General features: G+C 39.7%; 1 protein-coding gene across 2 annotated transcripts; it reads left to right on the forward strand.

Moving 5' to 3' along the window:
• Window positions 1-1,618: 1,618 nt before the first annotated feature.
• On the forward strand, window positions 1,619-16,414 carry zgc:158258 (uncharacterized protein LOC791186 homolog). Of its 2 annotated transcripts, XM_061886074.1 has the most exons (5): window positions 1,619-2,625; window positions 7,889-7,930; window positions 8,165-8,299; window positions 9,802-9,988; window positions 10,786-16,414. In XM_061886074.1, the coding sequence occupies exons 3-5, from the start codon at window positions 8,249-8,251 to the stop codon at window positions 11,856-11,858; spliced, it is 1,311 nt and encodes a 436-aa protein (XP_061742058.1). In that variant the 5' UTR covers window positions 1,619-2,625; window positions 7,889-7,930; window positions 8,165-8,248; the 3' UTR covers window positions 11,859-16,414. The 2 variants fall into 2 exon arrangements, with proteins under 2 accessions (XP_061742058.1, XP_061742049.1); XM_061886065.1 differs by lacking the exon at window positions 7,889-7,930 and having other exon boundaries at window positions 1,620-2,625.
• The last annotated feature ends 3,274 nt before the right edge of the window (window positions 16,415-19,688 follow it).

The following is a 19,688-nucleotide window of genomic DNA, read 5'->3' on the forward strand; positions in this document are numbered from 1 at the left end:
GCTTAAGAAGATAAAAATGGCAGTCCTTAAGGTTGACTATACTAGTCAGTATTTTACAGAGTATCAGTATTGCTGTGACATTATTTGATGCTTATTTCCTCATTTAACGTGGTATTTTAAAACAAAGATTGGAGATTTTGCAATGCAATTTTTTTTTTGTGACTATAGCAGCCTTTCCAAAATTATCCAAGCTTATATGCACTCTGCTTTAATCAATTTACACTAATGTAAATGTATGTATCAATGTATATTATTTAATGGAAGCAAACACACATTTTAGATGAGTTGTATTTTTTCTTTATTTTTGTCCCAAAATAGTTGTTGGTTTAAAATATGTTTGATGTATTCCAAATAACATTTGAAAATAGCATTAAAAAACTGATTTTATTGCTTCATATTTTTTTTTTTTTTTTACAATATACTTTTTCCCCCTTTGTTTTAATTTGTTTTGTTTAAAATACTTTTATTATGGTCAAAATAATCCTTTGAGCCTTTGAAATACACCAGGGGTAGGGAACCTATGGCTCTAGAGCCAGATGTGGCTCTTTTGATGACTGCATCTGGCTCTCAGATAAATCTTAGTTGGCATTGCTTAACACAATAAGTAATGAATAATTCTGCTGGTAATCACAGTGTTAAAATAACATTCAAAATATAAGACATTCTCATGCATTTTAATCCATCCATCTACCGCACCTGTTCAAGAAGTCTCATTATTAGTAACAAGTGTTTTATTTATTATTGGTTAGCTTCAGAATAAAAATCATATTAAAACTAATAGGAGACTTAATGCACTCTAAAAATGTTCTTATTAATTAAAAATGCATGCATTCAGGGGCGGCATGGCGTACTGGGTAGAGTGGCCGTGCCAGAGACCTGAGGGTTGCAGGTTCGCTCCCCGCCTATTGACATCCAAATCGCTGCCGTTGTGTCCTTGGGCAGGACACTTCACCCTTTCCCTTTGGTCGGAGGGGCCCTAGACGCAAACTGGCCATTATTATTATTTATTTGTATTCAGTGTTAAAAAATATTATATGGCTGTCAAGGAAATACATTTTAAAATCTTTGGCTTTCATGGCTCTCTCAGCCAAAAAGGTTCCCGACCCCTGAAATACACCATAAGTATTTAAAAAAAATTAAAACATTAAGCCAAAACTATTTTAAAATACAATATTATGTTATTAGTTCTATAGTAATGAGTGTTGCAGTGTCGGTCAAACCGGAATTGATACACTATCACCGTTGTTCGTTAAAAAGACAACTATATTTTAACAACTATTTCAAGTCTTTGAAATGCATCATAAATATTTCAGAAATTAAAACATTAAGTCTTTAAAATACATTATATTTAGCTTCAATCAATTTACACAAATGTAAATGTAGGTATAAATGTATATTATTTAATGGAAGGAAAATCAAAATAAAAAAAATTCAGATTAATTTATTTTAAATTTATTATTTGTCCGCAATAGTTGGTTTAAAATATTATCTTTCTTTTGATGTATTCCATCATAAAAATGAAAACATTAAGCCAAAACTCTTTAAAATACAATATTATTAGTTCTGTAGTCATGAGGGTTGCAATGTTGGTGAAACTGATACACTTTCACCGTTGGTCCTTTAAAAGACTACTATAGTTAAACAAATATTTCAAGTCTTTGAAATACATCATAATTTTTTCAGGAATGAAAACATTAAGCCAAAATGTCTTTAAAATACAACATTATATTATTATTGTAGTAATGAGCTATGCGGTGCCAGTAAAAACCGGAAGTGATACACTATCACTTCGTTTAAAAATCTACTACATTTCAACAAATGTTTCAAGTCTTTCAAATGCATCATAATTAAGTAATTCAAAAATGAAAACAATAAGCCAAAATATCTTTAAAATACAACATATTATTATTAGTACTGTAGTAAAGAGTGAAGTGGCGGTGGCTGTGTCGGTCGAACCGGAAGTAATATACTACCACCGTTCGTTTAAAATACTACTATATTTCAATAAATATTTAAACTCTTTCAAATACATCATAAGGATTTAAAAAATGAAAACATTACACAAAAATGTCCTCAAAATACAATATTACATCATTATTAGTTCTGTGAAAATGAGTGAAGTGGCGTATGCAGCGTTAGCCAAACCGGAAGTGACAAGCAATCACCGTTCGTTTAAGATACAGTTTTACTATATTTCAAATAATCCATCAAGTCCTTGACATACATCACAATTATTTTAAAAACAAGCAAAACTGTCTTTAATATACAACATTATATTATAATTAGTACTGTAGTTATGAGTTAAGTGGCGGTTTTGATCAAACCGGAACTGACGCACAATCACCATAGGGGAAAAAAATAAGATGGCACGAGAGTATAAATATGTTACATAATGTAACAGCATTCAAATAAAAAGTATATATTTTTAAAAGATCGAATTTTGTAGTAGGTTTTAGTGGATGGGGGAAAGTGGCAGCGGGTGGACGATTAGCAGTTTATCTCCATGGCAACGCGTCTTAGGACGAACGGCGCACGTTGGTTGGCTGTCAGCTTTAGAGCCTTGCGCAGGTAACAATGACCTCCAACAATAAGAAGCGCACAATATGGACCACAAACCTCACGAAGGTAAGCAATTTGTCTTCAGAAACTACTCAGTAAGTGAGAGTAGTGCGTTTGTATTAATGCGCATTTGATAGGCCGTCGCCTTAATTCCCCCTTTAAACCGTTCTTTTAATAGTAATGTGGAGAGACACATAATTAGGTACACCTACGCAATCCAATAAGACAATGCAAGTTATTCTGCCTTTGCAAAAAATAATTTGTATTACTTGAACAATTCAAATATTAAAACACCTGCCAGTATAAAACAATACAAACGTGTGTTTATTGTTGACATTAGCTTGGCAAGTGCATCAATTAGACGAAACACTTGTATCACATAGATATACCTAATAAAGTGGATTAAGTTTAAAAATGCAATATGATCAAGTAAAAAATCAGCCACTTTGAACAAAGAGTCGGTCTTTGTGAAAGTAAACACTTTTTAAAAAGACCATCGTAAGTCTTCTTCCTAATAGCTTTACGATGCAAACACTGAGAAATGTCCTCATATTAACTATCCTGACACTGCATTTATCGTTTGCCTGATCTCCGAGCAGACCGTTATCTGGCGATGACATCCTGACTTCTGAGGTCACTCGGCCCAGTTCTACATGACAGAAATACAACACACAGTTGCCCTACAAACCTCTGAAAGTGATCCTGTCCAGGAAGATTAGGGCGCAATGCGTGCTGTAATCCGACTCGCAGGAAGTTAGCTACACACTAAAATATGTTTTTAACACAACTGCTGATTCAGAAAAGGACAAACCCCTTATTTGAGTTATTTTAACTCAACATTTTGGGTTAATTTTTTCAACCCAACTTTTGCGGGGAATTATGTAACCAAAAAGTTGAGTTATGATAACTTAATTTTGGGTTGTTCCCAACCAAACTATTGGGATGAATTACTTAACCCAAAAGTTAAGTTATACTAACTCAATGTCGGGTTGTTCCAGACCCACCGATTGGGTTGAATTATTTAACCAAAAAGTTTAGGGTTTAAGAAAGGATTGAGGCCCGGGTTAGGGTGAAGAGTATAGTAAGGTTTTGGTTTGGATTTGGATTTGTGTTTAAGGATAAATCAAAATTTAATAATAACCTTACTTACTGACCAGGTCTAACCTTGACTGTAGTCCATGCCCCAAAACACCCGATTTTTAATATATTCATTTTTTTTAAATAAGTAGTTATTAATTTGATAGGAAAATCATAATACAGGTACAGAGAAATAATAAAAAAATCAATAAAAATAAGAGCTAGTTATTATGAATGGGGTTGTAGTTAGATAATCCTCGGTGTCCAATAATACATCTAAATTGAGACCAAATTCTAAGAGTAGAGATAACAATTGTGATACATTTAAACTGAGACGATCCCACCTCCCTGGATTGTAAATAATCAAATGTATATACTTGTTCTTATGCTTTCTGAACTCACTATGTTCACTGCTCGCTGTAAATATCCTACCAAGTCAGACCTACACTGTTTCAATGTCCATTTCTCTGATGATGCAATTGTTGATGACTGAAGTGCTGATATCTACCAAACCTAACCCTCAACCTCTCCGCCCCCCTCCACATCCCATCCCCCGGATTGTAAATAATGTAAATAATTTAATGTATATACTTTGATGATTAACTTTTGTGATGACTGTATTATGCTGATAGTATATATTTGTACCATGTATTGATTCACGTGGACCCGACTTAAACAAGTTGAAAAACTTATTCGGGTGTTACTATTTAGTGGTCAGTTGTACGGAATATGTACTGTACTGTGCAATCTACTAATAAAAGTTTCAATCAATCAATCAATCAATGATCGAAAAGGCAGTTTTGATGTAAGAACATGACCTAGCTTCCAGTCTGCATCAGCTCAATTCAGGTTTTTGGCTCCAATAAACCAATTGATGTATGATTGCTGCCCAATGGTAAAATCTTAAGTTAGGGAGTGACAAACCACTTCTGTAAAAATGATCTCAGTGTCATGGCTGGTTATACCAAGCCGTGCCCTTTTGTTGATGTTCTGCGGTGTTTTGGGTTGGTTCCTGTCCTGTACTTTTATTTTGGTGACTCTTCCTGTTGTGTTGGTGTTTTTTCGTGACCGCATCACACATCTTTGTCTGAGCACTCTGTCCCCTCACCTGTGGCTGATTGGCAGCCAGGCCACACCCGGTGTCAATCAGCCGGCTGCTATTTATGCCTGCCTCATCCTCAAGTTGAGGCTTGCGCATTGTTAGATGTTATCAGTCTCGAGTTCTCCTGTATCCTGTTCCTGTTATCTTGGTTCTTTTCTGTGTTCCCGCCTGATTCCTTTGGACATTAAAGTCATGTTTTCCCTTCATCACGCCTGCCATCTCCGCATCTTGGGGTTTGTCACCAGTACTACCTGACAGAATACTCAAGCCAAATTCGAGCCCCGCGTAGATTTAATTGGCGGAGAGGCTTGACAGGATCTTGGCACTGAGGACCGAAGAGATGTTTTGCCTCGTTTCGGGCTCCCTCCCACTAATCCCTTTCGTTTGATGGCCTCTTTGGAGATGTCTGGGATCCGTCCCTCAAGGAGGGGAGAGGGTCAGTTGTGCGACAGGGGAAACACACCTCTCACCTCTCCCAGTGAGGCCACTGTGGACACCGCCATCATCTTCGGTGGGCTCGAAACCGCCGGCATCAACGCCGGTGGGCCTACAAACGCCGCCATCCTCTTCTATGGGCCCGCGTAGCCCGCCATGGACCCCAGTGGACCTGCCCACGCCGACGGTGCAGCTGCTTGCTGATCCGCTTCCTCCCACAATAACACTGTCATCGGCAGGCCGTCCACACGGCGTCGCCAGATTCCTCGTCCTCGGCGGGTCGTTCACACGGCGTCGCCAGCTTTCTTGTCTCCGGCAGGCCATCCTATGGCGTTGCCAGCATCTCCAGCAGGCCTCACGCCTGAAGCTCTCTCGTCGACCACGGGGGTGGCCCTTCCATGGGCAACCCCCTTGCCAATTGCGGCGGGGTTCAACTTGCCGCTGCCATCTGACTCTTCCTCGCTGGTTGGAGGACATATGGCAAGACGACCCACTGCTTTGTTCTCCCACCACACCCCCGAGACTTTGGACTTTTTTTGTTTTTCACTTTTTCTAGAACATCTGGTATCTGTTTTGTCGTGCGGGGGGCATTCGGTCAAGCTGTGCTCTTTTGTTGAAGTTCTGTGGTGTTTTGGGTTAAATCCTGTCCTGTACTACGACAGTCTACCCCAGAGCAACTGTGGCTACGAAAGTAGCTTACCACCACCAGGTGTGAATAAATGATGGGTTCTCACTTCTCTGTGCAGCGCTTAGAGTCTCTATAAAAGCGCTATATAAATCTAATCCATTATTATTATTACAACCCCGTTTCCATATGAGTTGGGAAATTGTGTTAGATGTAAATATAAATGGAATAAAATGATTTGCAAATCCTTTTCAACCCATATTCAGTTGAATATGCTACAAAGACAACATATTTGATGTTCAAATTGATAAACTTTTTTTTTTGTGCAAATAATCATTAAATTTAGAATTTGATGCCAGCAACATGTGACAAAGAGGTTGGGAAAGGTGGCAATACATACTGATAAAGTTGAGAAATGCTCATCACACACTTATTTGGAACATCCCACAGGTGTGCAGGCTAATTGGGAATAAGTGGGTGCCATGAATGGGTATAAAAACAGCTTCTCAAAATATGCTCAGTCTTTCATAAGAAAGGATGGGACGAAGTACACCCCTTTGCCCACAACTGTGTGAGCAAATAGTTAAACAGTTTAAGAACAACATTTCTCAAAGTGCAATTGCAATAAATTTAGGGATTTCAACATCTACGGTCCATAATATCATCAATAGGTTGAGAGAATCTAGAGAAATCCCTCCATGTAAGCGGCATGGCCAGAAAACAACATTGAATGACCGTGACCTTCGATCCCTCAGACAGCACTGTATCAAAAACCAACATCAATCACTAAAGGGTATCACCACATGGACTCAGGAACACTTCAGAAAACCACTGTCACTAAATACAGTTTGTCGCTACATCTGTAAGTGCAAGTTAAAGCTCTACTATGCAAAGCGAAAGCCATTTATCAACAACATCCAAAAACGGCGCCGGCTTCTCTGGGCCTGAGATCATCTAAGATGGACCGATGCAGCATGGAAAAGTGTTCTCTGGTCTGACGAGTCCAAATTAAAAAATTTATTTGGAAATGTTCGACATCGTGTCATCCGGACCAAAGGGGAAGCGAACCATCCAGACGGTTATCAACGCAAAGTTCAAAAGCCAGCATTTGTGGTGGTATGGGGGTGCTTTAGTGGCATGGGTAACTTAGAAATGTGTGAAGGCACCATTAATGCTGAAGTACATACATGTTTTGGAACAACATATGCTGCCATCTAAGCGCCGTTTTTTCATGGCCGCCCCTGCTTATTTCAGCAAGACAATGCCAAGCCACATTCAGCACATGTTACAACAGCGTGGCTTCATAAAAAAAGAGTGCGGGTACTTTCCTGGCCCGCCTGCAGTCCAGACCTGTCTCCCATCGAAAATGTGTGGCGCATAATGAAGCGTAAAATACGACAGCGGAGACTCCGGACTGTTGAACGACTGAAGCTCTACATAAAACAAGAATGGGAAAGAATTCCACTTTCAAAGCTTCAACAATTAGTTTCCTCAGTTCCCAAACATTTTTTTGAGTGTTGTTAAAAGAAAAGGTGATGTAACACAGTGGTGAACATGCCCTTTCCCAACTACTTTGGCACGTGTTGCAGCCATGCAATTCTAAGTTAATTATTATTTGCAAAAAAAATAAAGTTTATGAGTTTGAACAGCAAATATCTTGTCTCTGTAGTGCATTCAATTGAATATGGGTTGAAAAGGATTTGCAAATCATTTTATTCCGTTTATATTTACATCTAACACAATTTCCCAACTCATATGGAAACAGGGTTTGTATTATTATTATTATTATTATTGGTATTATTATTAATATTATTACTTTTATTTTCATGACTCTTCCTGTTGTGTTGGTGTTTTTTTCGAGACCGCTTCAAACATCTTTGTCTGAGCACTGTGTCCCCTCACCTGCGGTTGATTGGCAGCCAGGCCACAACTGGTGTCAAACAGCCAGCTGCTATTTATGCCTGCCTCATCCTCAAGTCACGGCTTGAATATTGTTAGATGTTTGTTTTTTGCTTACTTGAGTTTATGCTGTATCCTGTTCCTGTTATCCTGATTCCTGTGTTGCTGCCTGATTCCTTTGGACATCAAAGTCATGTTTTCCTCCATCACGCCTGCTACCACTGCATCTTGGGGTTCGTCACCTGCAAAACCTGACACTCCAATTAATTCCAATGTTAAAAAAAACCCTGTTCTAACCCCAACCTTACACCAAAGCTTGCCAATACCAACCCTAATTAAAACCTTAAAGCTAAACCAAGTCCTAACCCACGCTCAAGCGATCCCTTTGTTTTAGCACAATCTTGTTTTGTTTTTTAAATATGTGTATATTGTTTTTTGTGCGATGCAAATATTCTCCTCTCTCACAGAGTGACACCAACGCTTCGGGCCGCTGATTTTTTCCAAAAATGCCCTAAAGCGACACCTGGCCTGGAGGGACTGGACTGGAGACAATGAACAGCACCAGCAGCTGCGACAGCATTGTGAGCGGCCATTCTGCTTTTGTAAGTGATAGCATCAAATTGATGAAATAATAATAATTGAAAAAAGATCTGACTTCAAAAAGTACAACAAGTTGTTGCTTTAAAGGAGCCATATGTAATAATTTAATATAAAGTCTTCATTAAATGGCCCTGATGTGTCAAAAGACATTAATAAATCATGTTCTTTTCCAATACCTCTGTAACTGATATCGGTAGTTCAGCCGGGATATGTTCATTTTAAAATTAGATTTACAGCCCCAAAATATTATTGTTTTCATTTCGTTGCCCCGCCCTCCACCGTTTGACCAATTAGAAAGTCTATGAGTGTGTCACATCCAGGTTGCCAGTTACGCATCGCCATTTTCGTCTGGCTACTGCCACTGGTAAAGTTACTAAACATGTCAGACCTTACTAAATCGAAAGGCCTCGTTACAATTCACAATTTATTCAAGACAAACCCAAGAACAAAACAAGGATTTGTATGGGGGATGCCTTCGAAAGATGGAGACAATTGAAGACAGAGAAGATGTTTTCATCTGACGCCAAACATGGCGATTTCCTGCTTGATAGGTAAGTCAGGCATTTACATTTTCTTATTACTTGTAATAAATGGAAATGGACATTTGGTTTGTAAACTATATTGTCCAATACAGTCTATGGTCTTTAACAAAGCTAGTATGTTCCTGAAACGAATGCTTAGCATGCTAGCCTGGTCAATGACACATCTATTGGCCAACTGAGGAAATGTCTGCCCGTTGGCCTGTATGTCGAGTGTCATCCGACTGACAGGGCAAAATACCTTTTCGACAAATAAAACCTCTGTGCATATGGGTAGTGTCAGTGCCTATTTCCGTCTCAATATTCTGATATGCTGAGAAAATGGGTTCCAACATTAGCACGGCTGTCATGGCAATGTGAAACTTATGGACATGGCCAAATCTCATGATAAAATAATTCCTTATTCGTGTTTGCATATTATGTACTACATGTACCAAGTTGTATGGCAATCTGAAAAGTTTGAAACAGTAGCCTATAGGCATACCTTGGCAAAATGTGATCCTCTTTAGTTTTGGGGCATACTTTAGGCTGCTCATCATGCTCTACTAATTTTCACCAGTATAACCATTGCTAGCGTTGGTTGTAATTCATCTTTGTTTTCTGATAGTTCAGACAATAACCATATGATTGCAATTTTATTGTGATATTGTATGATGTACTTCTTCCTGAAAATCGCATAATTTCTGTGTAAAATGTGTTGGTCATATCAAGCCAGATTCAGCTGCGTATCTAGCAACTTCAGTCAGGGTCAGGGGGAGGGGACTACGTACTTTTGACCGTGATTGCAATACCATTTCTGACCAGATTATCATTTTAACATGTAATTTAATGTCTTGTGAACTAGGACGCACACACAAACTTTCTGACGCTTCTCCATTCCTACTTTTGCTAACAGTGTGGCGTAGATGGAAGTCTGCCCTCTCCAGAGTGCCATTCTATTGATTATAGACATGGTGTCATTACAGAGTGATGGCAGTTTAGAGCACCTGTCTGCCGAGGAGAAAGCTTGTCTCTTATTTTTGGAGGAGACTATCGAGTCTTTGGAGCACGAAGACGACAGTGGCTTGTCTAACGACGAGGTGGACTTCCTGCCTGGCCTTGCCTCCAGACTGGCAGACCTGTCGGTCTCTATGAGTAAAGGCAAGCTCAATGGTAAGATAATCTTTCCCAGTGACAGCGGCAGGCTTCACTGTGAAGTAGCCAAACCATTGGTCCAAAGTTAACAACCCAACATTCAGGTTTTTATGGTCTCAATGTGTCTCCTTGATTGGTCTAGCACAGGGATGGAGAAACTACAGTGCACGGGCCACATCCGGCTCGATGGTCCTTTTTAATCCGGCCCACCAAATATTAAAACATAATTGAGAATCTGTTTTGAGAATTGTTACAACAAAACTGATACTAGACTTCGAGGCACTGACAAAAATTGGTGATTAATGAAACTGCTCCCACTAAAAGAGAGAGAATGTAAGCGTTAACTCTTGAATACCATTTTTATGTTTCTTTATTGATGATATTGTTAAAAATAGATGTACCATCATTAAAATAGCCCATACTTGAGAAACCTACTCCTAGTACCAACAGAGTTAAAATGTATGATGCGCTCGCCCGGGCCGTCCGTCAAAATTCAAAAGCCAACAATTTGCCCACCCTTGGTCTTGCATCTTTTTCCTTAAAAGTTTGATGTGCTGTCAAAGAAATCACAAGTCTGCCGCTCACAATTGAATATGATGCTTGTTGACAACTTAAATGCTTGAGGTAGGAGGCCCCAGAGCCTCTCATCTGTTGATCCAAAATGTGTTTTGTAATTCTGTTGGGACATCGATCCAGCCCAACATGACCTAAGAACTTCTTCCCATTTTTATCTCAGATCGGTGTGCTAAAATCCTAAAATATTTGAAATTCCAGTCATTGTGTTGCAAGGGAAACAAACCGTCTTTGTCTTACAGGTTTACAAAAGCACAACTCTATGGAAACACTCAAGGAAAAATTTGAGTCTAAACCCATACAGAGCTATCTGGTCCCAACGCCTTTTGTTTTGGCAAGCAGTTACAATTCCTCCGAATCTAATGGCAAAGCTGGTCTCCAGATGAAGGAACATAAAAAAACCCTTTCATTCAGCAAAAATTGTGGTGAGAGGCCGGATGTGACAACTCCAGCAACCAAACCCAAGGACAATACAGTAAAGATAAATGAGAGTCCTTTACCTCGAGGACCTCTATCCTACGATGCTCTTGTCTACCTACGGAGGAGCGCTTCCACCAAAAAAACACCTTTGTGTCCTAGAGTTGATCACACAATAGACTTGTCCAAGTGTCCTTCGGTCATCCCAGAAGCTCAGAATCTTCTAACAATTTCAAAGTCAGACAGACCTGTCTCAGAAATAGGCAGGTTTAAGATAGATCCCCCACTTGTTGCTCCCAAACCAAAAATGATTCCTTCCAATGTCTCCCGGATGACACAAAATGAAGCAGCCAGAGCCACAAACTCATCATATAGTCTCAAGAATGCAACAGATCCCAAAGTTGTGAGACTGGAAGCCTTGCAAAAGCTTGGCCTCCTCGAAGACCAACAGCCAGAAAATCAGTCTGTGGCCCGCCTGCGGCTACCGAAATATCATTCCTTTGTTGATTCAAAAGCCAATACATTTTCAAAACCTTCTGTGAACATATGTCCAACGAGAAGCCCCTCTTTTCGTCATGCTCAAGTGGCTTTAGGGACCAGGAACAAGGAGCTGCAGAGCAGTGCTATCTTCCACAAGTACTCACTTTCTCATCCCAGCCAACATAAATTAGGGGACGGTAATGAAGAGCACCCACCTATAACAGTCAACCCCAAAAATTATCCTGAACCGCTACAAAAGACAGCCCCAGAGTCGGAGAAACAGTCTTCCGAAGCGCAACACATTTCCCCGAAAGCCTCAAACTCAGTTGCATACACAGTGATGATGGTTCCTGGGATGGGATCAGACAGAAAAGAGGCTCTCAAGAAGCTGGGATTGCTCAAAGACAAACACATGTAAGCAGCAGAGGTCTTATCGAGTTGAAGAACACCGTCAGCTCAAAAGCGAGTTAGACCAGATGCAGTTCAAAGACAAATATCTGTATCCCCGTATTAGTTCGCTTTCGTCTGTCTTTGATGTCTTAAGGTATATTAAGTTTACACACATTAGTTTGTTGTTTGATGCAGGAAAGTACAGTATGTAATATCCATGCTTCCAAGTAGGAAGGACATACTATTTACTACTTTCTAAATGTTCACAGGACTTCAATATTGCTGGAGAAATTCAGGGTTCACGTGTGTGCCTCGACTGGCCTGCGGCAGATGTAATGTATGTAGTTCTACTGAAGCCAAAAGAAAGTTAAGGACTCTTGTTTTTTTCAAAAAAGCTTGGCTTCATCATTTTACATCCTCCTGACTGAAAAGTAAAGGCTATGTTTAGCTTTTTTCACTCATGTATAAGAAGAATTAAAACGCATGCATTGCTATAATGTGACATATGAGTGTTGAGTATGAAACGTTTGTTTCGGAACCAGGTCATTTTGATGTTTTCCGTGCAGGGCTTGGAGGGAGCCGATGAGGATAGTTAGGCAGTACTACTCATCTTACTCATGGGACTGCTGCTCTTCCATTATCAGATTAGCTTGAGCCAACATCGGTATTAACTAAGCATTCTGTCATTTCTCTGCTCGCTGTATCACTTTTGCATGTTTGACTTCTAATTCTGTCCTCCTACTCCAGTGGCGCAGACGATTATGTAACAACGTTGCGGCCTGGCAATGTTGCCTTTCGTGGTCGGTGTTATCGCCGGTTAAGTTGAAAGGCTTTACCAATGGGGTCCTACCTGTGTATTGTATTTCTATGCGGCGCAAAACAGAGGGTGTCAAATTTTGAAACTGACGCTCTTTGTCAGTCAACAAAAATCCAACACTGAAGAACTGACATGCAAAAAGGTGCACACACTTTTAATGACTTGGTTTATCAACACAAAGATAATGAGTATCAACAACATTATGAATATACTGAATGATTTATTAACACTGACTATACATTTACTGTTTAATATGAAACACATTTTCTAAATTCTAATTAATAATGTTGACTGGTGTACGTATGGTTATAGTTAGTTTTTACTCTAAAACAGATTGCATGTTTGATTGAAGAGTTCTGCTTAAATAATTTTGTTATTGCTTTTTTCGCATTATCTCGGGATTCTAAGAACAATAATGAATAAAAAAATATTTTTTGTGTTTGCAAAACTTACAAAAAACCATGTTTCTAGTAAAACTCACAACGAAACATTTATATAGGCATTTTTAGAGATATTGTATGTTTGATTTAGGAGTTAGGCTTGAATCATTTTTGTATTGTTTTTTTCGCATTGTCTCAGGATGCGAAGGACATTAGTGTCATATTGAGTAAAAAACGTATTCCTCTTTTAGCAAACCTTACACAGGCACATGTTTCTAGTAAAACTCATAGAGATACAGCAATATAGGCATTATTAGACATATTGTATGTTTGGTTTAGGAGTTATGCTTGAATAGTATTTGTATTGTCTTTTTCATTTTATCTTAAGATGCTAAGGACATTACTGTCATATTGAGTAAAAAACATATTTCTCTTTTTACAAACTTTAACAAAGCACATGTTTTTAGTAAAACTCACAGAGATACATTATTATAGGCATTATTTGACATATTGTATGTTTGGTTTGAGAGTTAGGCTTCAATACATTTGTGTGTATTATATTTATATAGCGCTTTTCTCAAGTGACTCAAAGCGCTTTACATAGTGACACCCAATATCTAAGTTACATTTAAACCAGTGTGGGTGGCACTGGGAGCAGGTGGGTAAAGTGTCTTGCCCAAGGACACAACAGCAGTGACTAGGATGGCACAAGCGGAAATCGAACCTGCAACCCTCAAGTTGCTGGCACGGCCACTCTACCAACCGAGCTATGCCGCAATTTGTTATTGCTTTTTTCGTGTTATCTTGGGGTTCTAAGAACATTACTGTCATATTGATTAAATAACAATTTTTTGTGTTTGCTAACCTTAAAAAAATAACATATTTCTAGCAAAACACAAATATACATTAATATAGGCATTATTAGACATATTACACGTTTGATTTAGGAGTTATGCTTCAAAAAATTGTGTTTTGTTTTTTTGCATTCATCTCAGGAGTCTAAGAATTTTAATGTCATATTGAGTAAAAAACGTATTTCTCTTTTAGAAAACCTTACAAATGCACATGTTTCTAGTAAAACTCATAGATATACATTAATATAGGCATTATCAGATATATTGTATGTTTGGTTTCGGAGATATGCTTGAATAATTTTTGTACTGCTTTTTTCACATTATTTCAGGATTCTAAGAACAGTACTGTCAGATTGAGTAAAAAAAAAGAATTGTTCTTTTGGCAAACCTTACCTGATATAATGCAAAACAAGCAATAAAAATGTATTCCAACATGAATCCTAAACCCATCCATCCATCCATCATCTTCCGCTTATCCGAGGTCGGGTCGCGGGGGCAGCAGCCTAAGCAGGGAAGCCCAGACTTCCCTATCTCCAGCCACTTCGTCTAGCTCTTCCCGGGGGATCCCGAGGCGTTCCCAGGCCAGCCGGGAGACATAGTCTTTCCAACGTGTCCTGGGTCTTCCCCGTGGCCTCCTACCAGCTGGACGTGCCCTAAACACATCCCTAGGGAGGCGTTCGGGTGGCATCCTGACCAGATGCCCGAACCACCTCCTAAACCAAACATGCGAATTGTCTAAACATGCCATCCATCCATCCATCCATTTTCTACCGCTTATTCCCTTTTGGGGTCGCGGGGGGCGCTGGCGCCTATCTCAGCTACATGCCTGTAATATTAAATCTATGTGAGTTTTACTAGAATCAGTTGTTTTTGTAAGGTTTGCAAATACAAAAATCAGATTTTGCTCACTATGACAGTATACTGTCACACTCAACATGACAGTTACCGTATTTCCTTGAATAGCCGCCGGGGTGCTAATTAATTTAAAACCTCTTCTCACTCCTGCACTTATTCAAGGCATGCGGTAAACGTAAGCAGGCGCTAATAATTTTAAAACATCTTCTCACCCCTGCGCTTACCAATGGAATGCAGTAAAAAATTGAGTGTGATGTAAGGATACCATCATGAAAAGCACATTTAATTAAAAAAAAAAACCTTATTATGGTTATTATTTTCAGTACCGAAGGCTTGGCATAACCTACAATTGAATATTCAACTTAAAGGCCTATTGAAACCCACTACTCCCCACCACGCAGTCTGATAGTTTATATCAATCAATCAATGTTTATTTATATAGCCCTAAATCACAAATGTCTTAACGGACTGTACAAACCATTACGACTACGACATCCTCGCAAGAACCCACAAAAGGGCAAGGAAAAGTCACACCCAGTGGGCAGGGAGAATTCACATCCAGTGGGACGCCAGTGACAATGCTGACTATGAGAAACCTTGGAGAGGACCTCAGATGTGGGCAACCCCCCCCCCGTCTAGGGGACCGAAAGCAGTGGATGTCGAGCGGGTCTAGCATGATACTGTGAATGTTCAATCCATAGTGGCTCCAACACAGCCGCAAGGATTCAGTTCAAAGCGGATCCAAGACAGCAGCGAAACCATCCCAAGCGGAGGCGGATCAGCAGCGTAGAGATGTCCCCAACCGATACACAGGCGAGCGGTCCATCCTGGGTCTCGACTCTGGACAGCCAGTACTTCATCCATGGTCATCGGACCGGACCTCCTCCACAAGGGAGGTGGGGACATAGGAGAAAAAAGAAAAGAAGCGGCAGATCAACTGGTCTAAAAAGGAGCTCTATTTAAAGGCTAGAGTATACAGATGAGTTTTAAGGTGAGACTTAAATGCTTCTACTGAGGTAGCATCTCGAACTTTTACCGGGAGGGCTTTCTAGAGTACTGGAGCCCGAACGAAAAACGCTCTATAGCCCGCAGACTTTTTTTGGGCTTTAGGAATCACTAATAAGCCGCAGTCTTTTGAACGCAGATTTCTTGCCGGGACATATGGTACAATACAATCGGCAAGATAGGATGGAGCTAGACCGTGTAGTATTTTATACGTAAGTAGTAAAACCTTAAAGTCACATCTTAAGTGCACAGGGAGCCAGTGCAGGTGAGCCAGTACAGGCGTAATGTGATCAAACTTTCTTGTTCTTGTCAAAAGTCTAGCAGCCGCATTTTGTACCAACTGTAATCTTTTAATGCTAGACATGGGGAGACCCGAAAATAATACGTTACAGTAATCGAGACGAGACGTAACAAACGCATGGGGACGTAACAAACGCATGGATAATGATCTCGGCGTCTTTAGTGGACAAAATGGAGCGAATTTTAGCGATATTACGGAGATGAAAGAAGGCCGTTTTAGTAACACTTTTAATGTGTAACTCAAAGGAGAGAGTTGGGTTGAAGATAATACCCAGATTTTTTACCGAGTCACCTTGTTTTATTATTTGGTTGTCAAATGTTAAAGTTGTATTATTAAATAGAGGTCGGTGTCTAGCAGGACCGATAATCAGCATTTCCGTTTTTTTGGCGTTAAATTGCAAAAAGTTAGCGGACATCCATTGTTTAATTTCATTAAGACACGCTTCCAACTGACTACAGTCCGGCGTGTTGGTCAGCTTTAGGGGCATGTAGAGTTGGGTGTCATCAGCATAACAGTGAAAGCTAATACCGTATTTGCGTATGACGTCACCCAGCGGCAGCATGTAGATGCTGAAGAGTGCAGGGCCAAGGACCGAACCCTGGGGAACTCCACACGTTACCTTAACATAGTCCGAGGTCATACTGTTATGGGAGACGCACTGCACCCTGTCAGTAAGATAAGAGTTAAACCAAGTCTGAAATACCACTTCGTGTTTTGATACGCTCTATTAAAATATTATGATCGACGGTATCGAAAGCAGCGCTAAGATCGAGGAGCAGCAACATAGATGACGCATCAGAATCCATCGTTAGCAGTAGATCATTAGTCATTTTTGCGAGGGCTGTCTCAGTAGAGTGATTTGCCCTGAAACCGGATCGAAAGGTTTTACATAGATTGTTAAAGGCTAAGTGTTCATTTAGCTGCTCTGCAACAATTTTTTCGAGGATTTTCGAAATAAAGGGAAGGTGAGACACCGGTCGGTAGTTTACCATGAGGTCAGGATCGAGGTTAGGTCTTTTAAGGAGAGGATGAATAACCGCTTTTTTGAATGCTAGGGGAACAGTGCCCGGGGAAAGTGATAGGTTTATAATATTTAGCACTGATGGACCTAATAATACAAAAAGCTCCTTGATAAGTTTCCCAGGAAGTGGGTCAAGTAAACATGTTGTTTGTTTTTTTCCATTTACACGTTGTAACAATTCTTCTAATGTTATTTAATCAAAACGAGAGAAACTATTTTGGATATTTGCATTGTCCGCGGTATATACAGTTATATCTGTGTTAATATAACCCAGTTGTTGCTGGGACGCATTGTCTTTAATCTCCTTTCTAATAAGTTCAATTTTCTTATTAAATAACTTAAAAAAGTCATCAGCTGAGTGGGTGGAGCTACTGGGAGGAGTCCCTTGTTGGGTTGGCGATGCTACTGTACTAAACAAAAATTTTGGATCGTTTTTATTAAGGCGGATGAGATTTGAGTAATAATTAGTTTTAGCTAAGTTAAGTATGCATTTATAAGTTATTAAACTATCACTCCATGCTTGATGGTGCACCTCAAGTTTAGTCGTGCGCCATTTGCGTTCCAGCTTTCTACATAATAATTTCTGACCTCTAGTTTCATCAGTAAACCATGGCGTACGCCTTTTTGGAGCCTTTTTTAACTTCAGCGGTGCTATACTATCAATGGTTTCGCACGGTGTGTCCAATGGGGTATTCATATGGATATTAAAGTCCCCATTATAATTATATTATCGGCGTGTGTCAGTAGATCAGCAACAAACTCTGAGAATTCACTGATAAAGTCCGAATAGGGCCCTGGGGGGCGGTAGATAACAGCCAGGCACAGAGGCAGCGGTGTGGCAGACTTCATAGAAAGCACCTCAAACGATTTATATTTATTATTTAAGTTAGGACTAAAGTTAAAGTTTTTGTTGTATATTAGTGCGACCCCCCCTCCCCTTTTAAGGGGACGGGCAATATGCGCATTCGTATAGTTAGGAGGAGATGCCTCATTTATCGCAAAAAAGTTGTCTGGTTTAAGCCAGCCAGGTTTCGCTAAAACCGATGACGTTAATGTTGTTGTCTCTAATGAACTCATTAACTAATAACGTTTTGGGAGACAAAGATCTGATGTTTAGAAAGCCCATATTATAGGTAGTGGGCTGTTTTAAGGAGTTGTTGATAAAATTATCCGTAATAGCAATATTAATAAGGTTGCGTTTATTATATATCAATGATGAAATATTAACATTGCAACACATGCCAATACGGCCCTTTTAGTTTACTAAATTGCAATTTTAAATTTCCCGGGAGTTTCGTCTCGAAAATGTCGTGTGATGATGACGTGTACGCAAGACGTCACAGATTTTTAGGAAATATGAGCGCTGCACACACACACAGCTAAAAGTCATCTGCTTTAACCGCATAATTACACAGAATTTTGGAGATCTGTGTTGCTGAATCTTTTGCAATTTGTTCAATTAATATTGGAGAAGTCAAAGTAGAAAGATGGAGTTGGGAAGCTTTAGCCTTTAGCCACACAAACACACGGTGATTCCTTGTTTAAAATTCCTGGTGGTGAAACTTTACTATGGATCAGAGCGCGGTCAAGCGAACATGAATTACGACGGAATGTCAACCAGCAGGTTTCGGTGATAAAATTGTGGTAAAAAGTCGCTTCTTACCAGAGATCAGCTGAGCTTGTGCCGTCCATAGCTGCCGTCGATTCCCCTGAGACACTGGCGTCAAGACACTTGTGGAGACACACCTCCGACTATCAGGTACTGTTAAACTCACTAAAACACTAGCAACACAATAGAAAGATAAGGGATTTCCCAGAATTATCCTAGTAAATGTGTCTAAAAACATCTGAATCCGTCCTAATGGAATCGCGTTTTTGAAAAAAACTTTATTTATTTATTTATTTTTTCTAGTCCGTCGCTATCAATATCCTCAAACACGAATCTTTCATCCTCGCTCAAATAATGGGGAAATTGTCGTTTTCTCGGTCCGAATAGCACTTTTTGTTGGAGGCTCCCATTAAAATCAATGTGAACATGTGAGGAGCCCACACACTTGTGACGTCATCGTCTGCGACTTCAGGTAAAGGCAGGGCTTTTTTGTCAGCACCAAAAATTGCGAACTTTATCGTGGATGTTCTCTACTAAATCCTTTTAGCAAAAATATGGCAATATCGCAAAAGTATGACACATAGAATTGGTGCTAGCGGGTTTGTATAATATAGCCAGTAAGAGTCATGAATGCATGGCATTCTGGGTAATTGTTATGTTGCGTTTATAATGTGTTACAGAGCCGATGTTCTCCCGAAATGTGTTTGTCATTTTTGTGTGGTGTAGGCTCGCAGAGTGTGGCGCATATTAGTAAGAGTGTTAAAGTTGTTTTATATCACAACCTTCAGTGTGAGCTGTATGGCTGTTGAACAAGACCCCTGGTTTACACATAGTACAAGCAAAAAAAACAACTCCTCCGCCACTTTGAAAATGACAATAGGGGAAGCGTCATTTGTGACGTCACGAATTTCACCCGGTGGCAATAGTGAGAATGCGCTAATAATTTCGGGAAATGAGTTTGACCCGGCAGTAATTCAAGGCAGGCACATATTACATGCCCGGCGGCAATTCAAGGA

Source organism: Nerophis ophidion, linkage group LG02 (assembly GCF_033978795.1).
Source record: "Nerophis ophidion isolate RoL-2023_Sa linkage group LG02, RoL_Noph_v1.0, whole genome shotgun sequence".
NCBI classification, from domain to species: domain Eukaryota; kingdom Metazoa; phylum Chordata; class Actinopteri; order Syngnathiformes; family Syngnathidae; genus Nerophis; species Nerophis ophidion.

Bases quoted from the DNA above. Each gene is read 5' to 3' on its own strand.
- zgc:158258 (XM_061886074.1), top strand. From the start codon at position 8,249: ATGAACAGCACCAGCAGCTGCGACAGCATTGTGAGCGGCCATTCTGCT. The intron at 8,300-9,801 runs GTAAGTGATAGC...GTGTCATTACAG, and splicing joins TGAGCGGCCATTCTGCTTTT to AGTGATGGCAGTTTAGAGCA. The intron at 9,989-10,785 runs GTAAGATAATCT...TTTGTCTTACAG, and splicing joins GAGTAAAGGCAAGCTCAATG to GTTTACAAAAGCACAACTCT.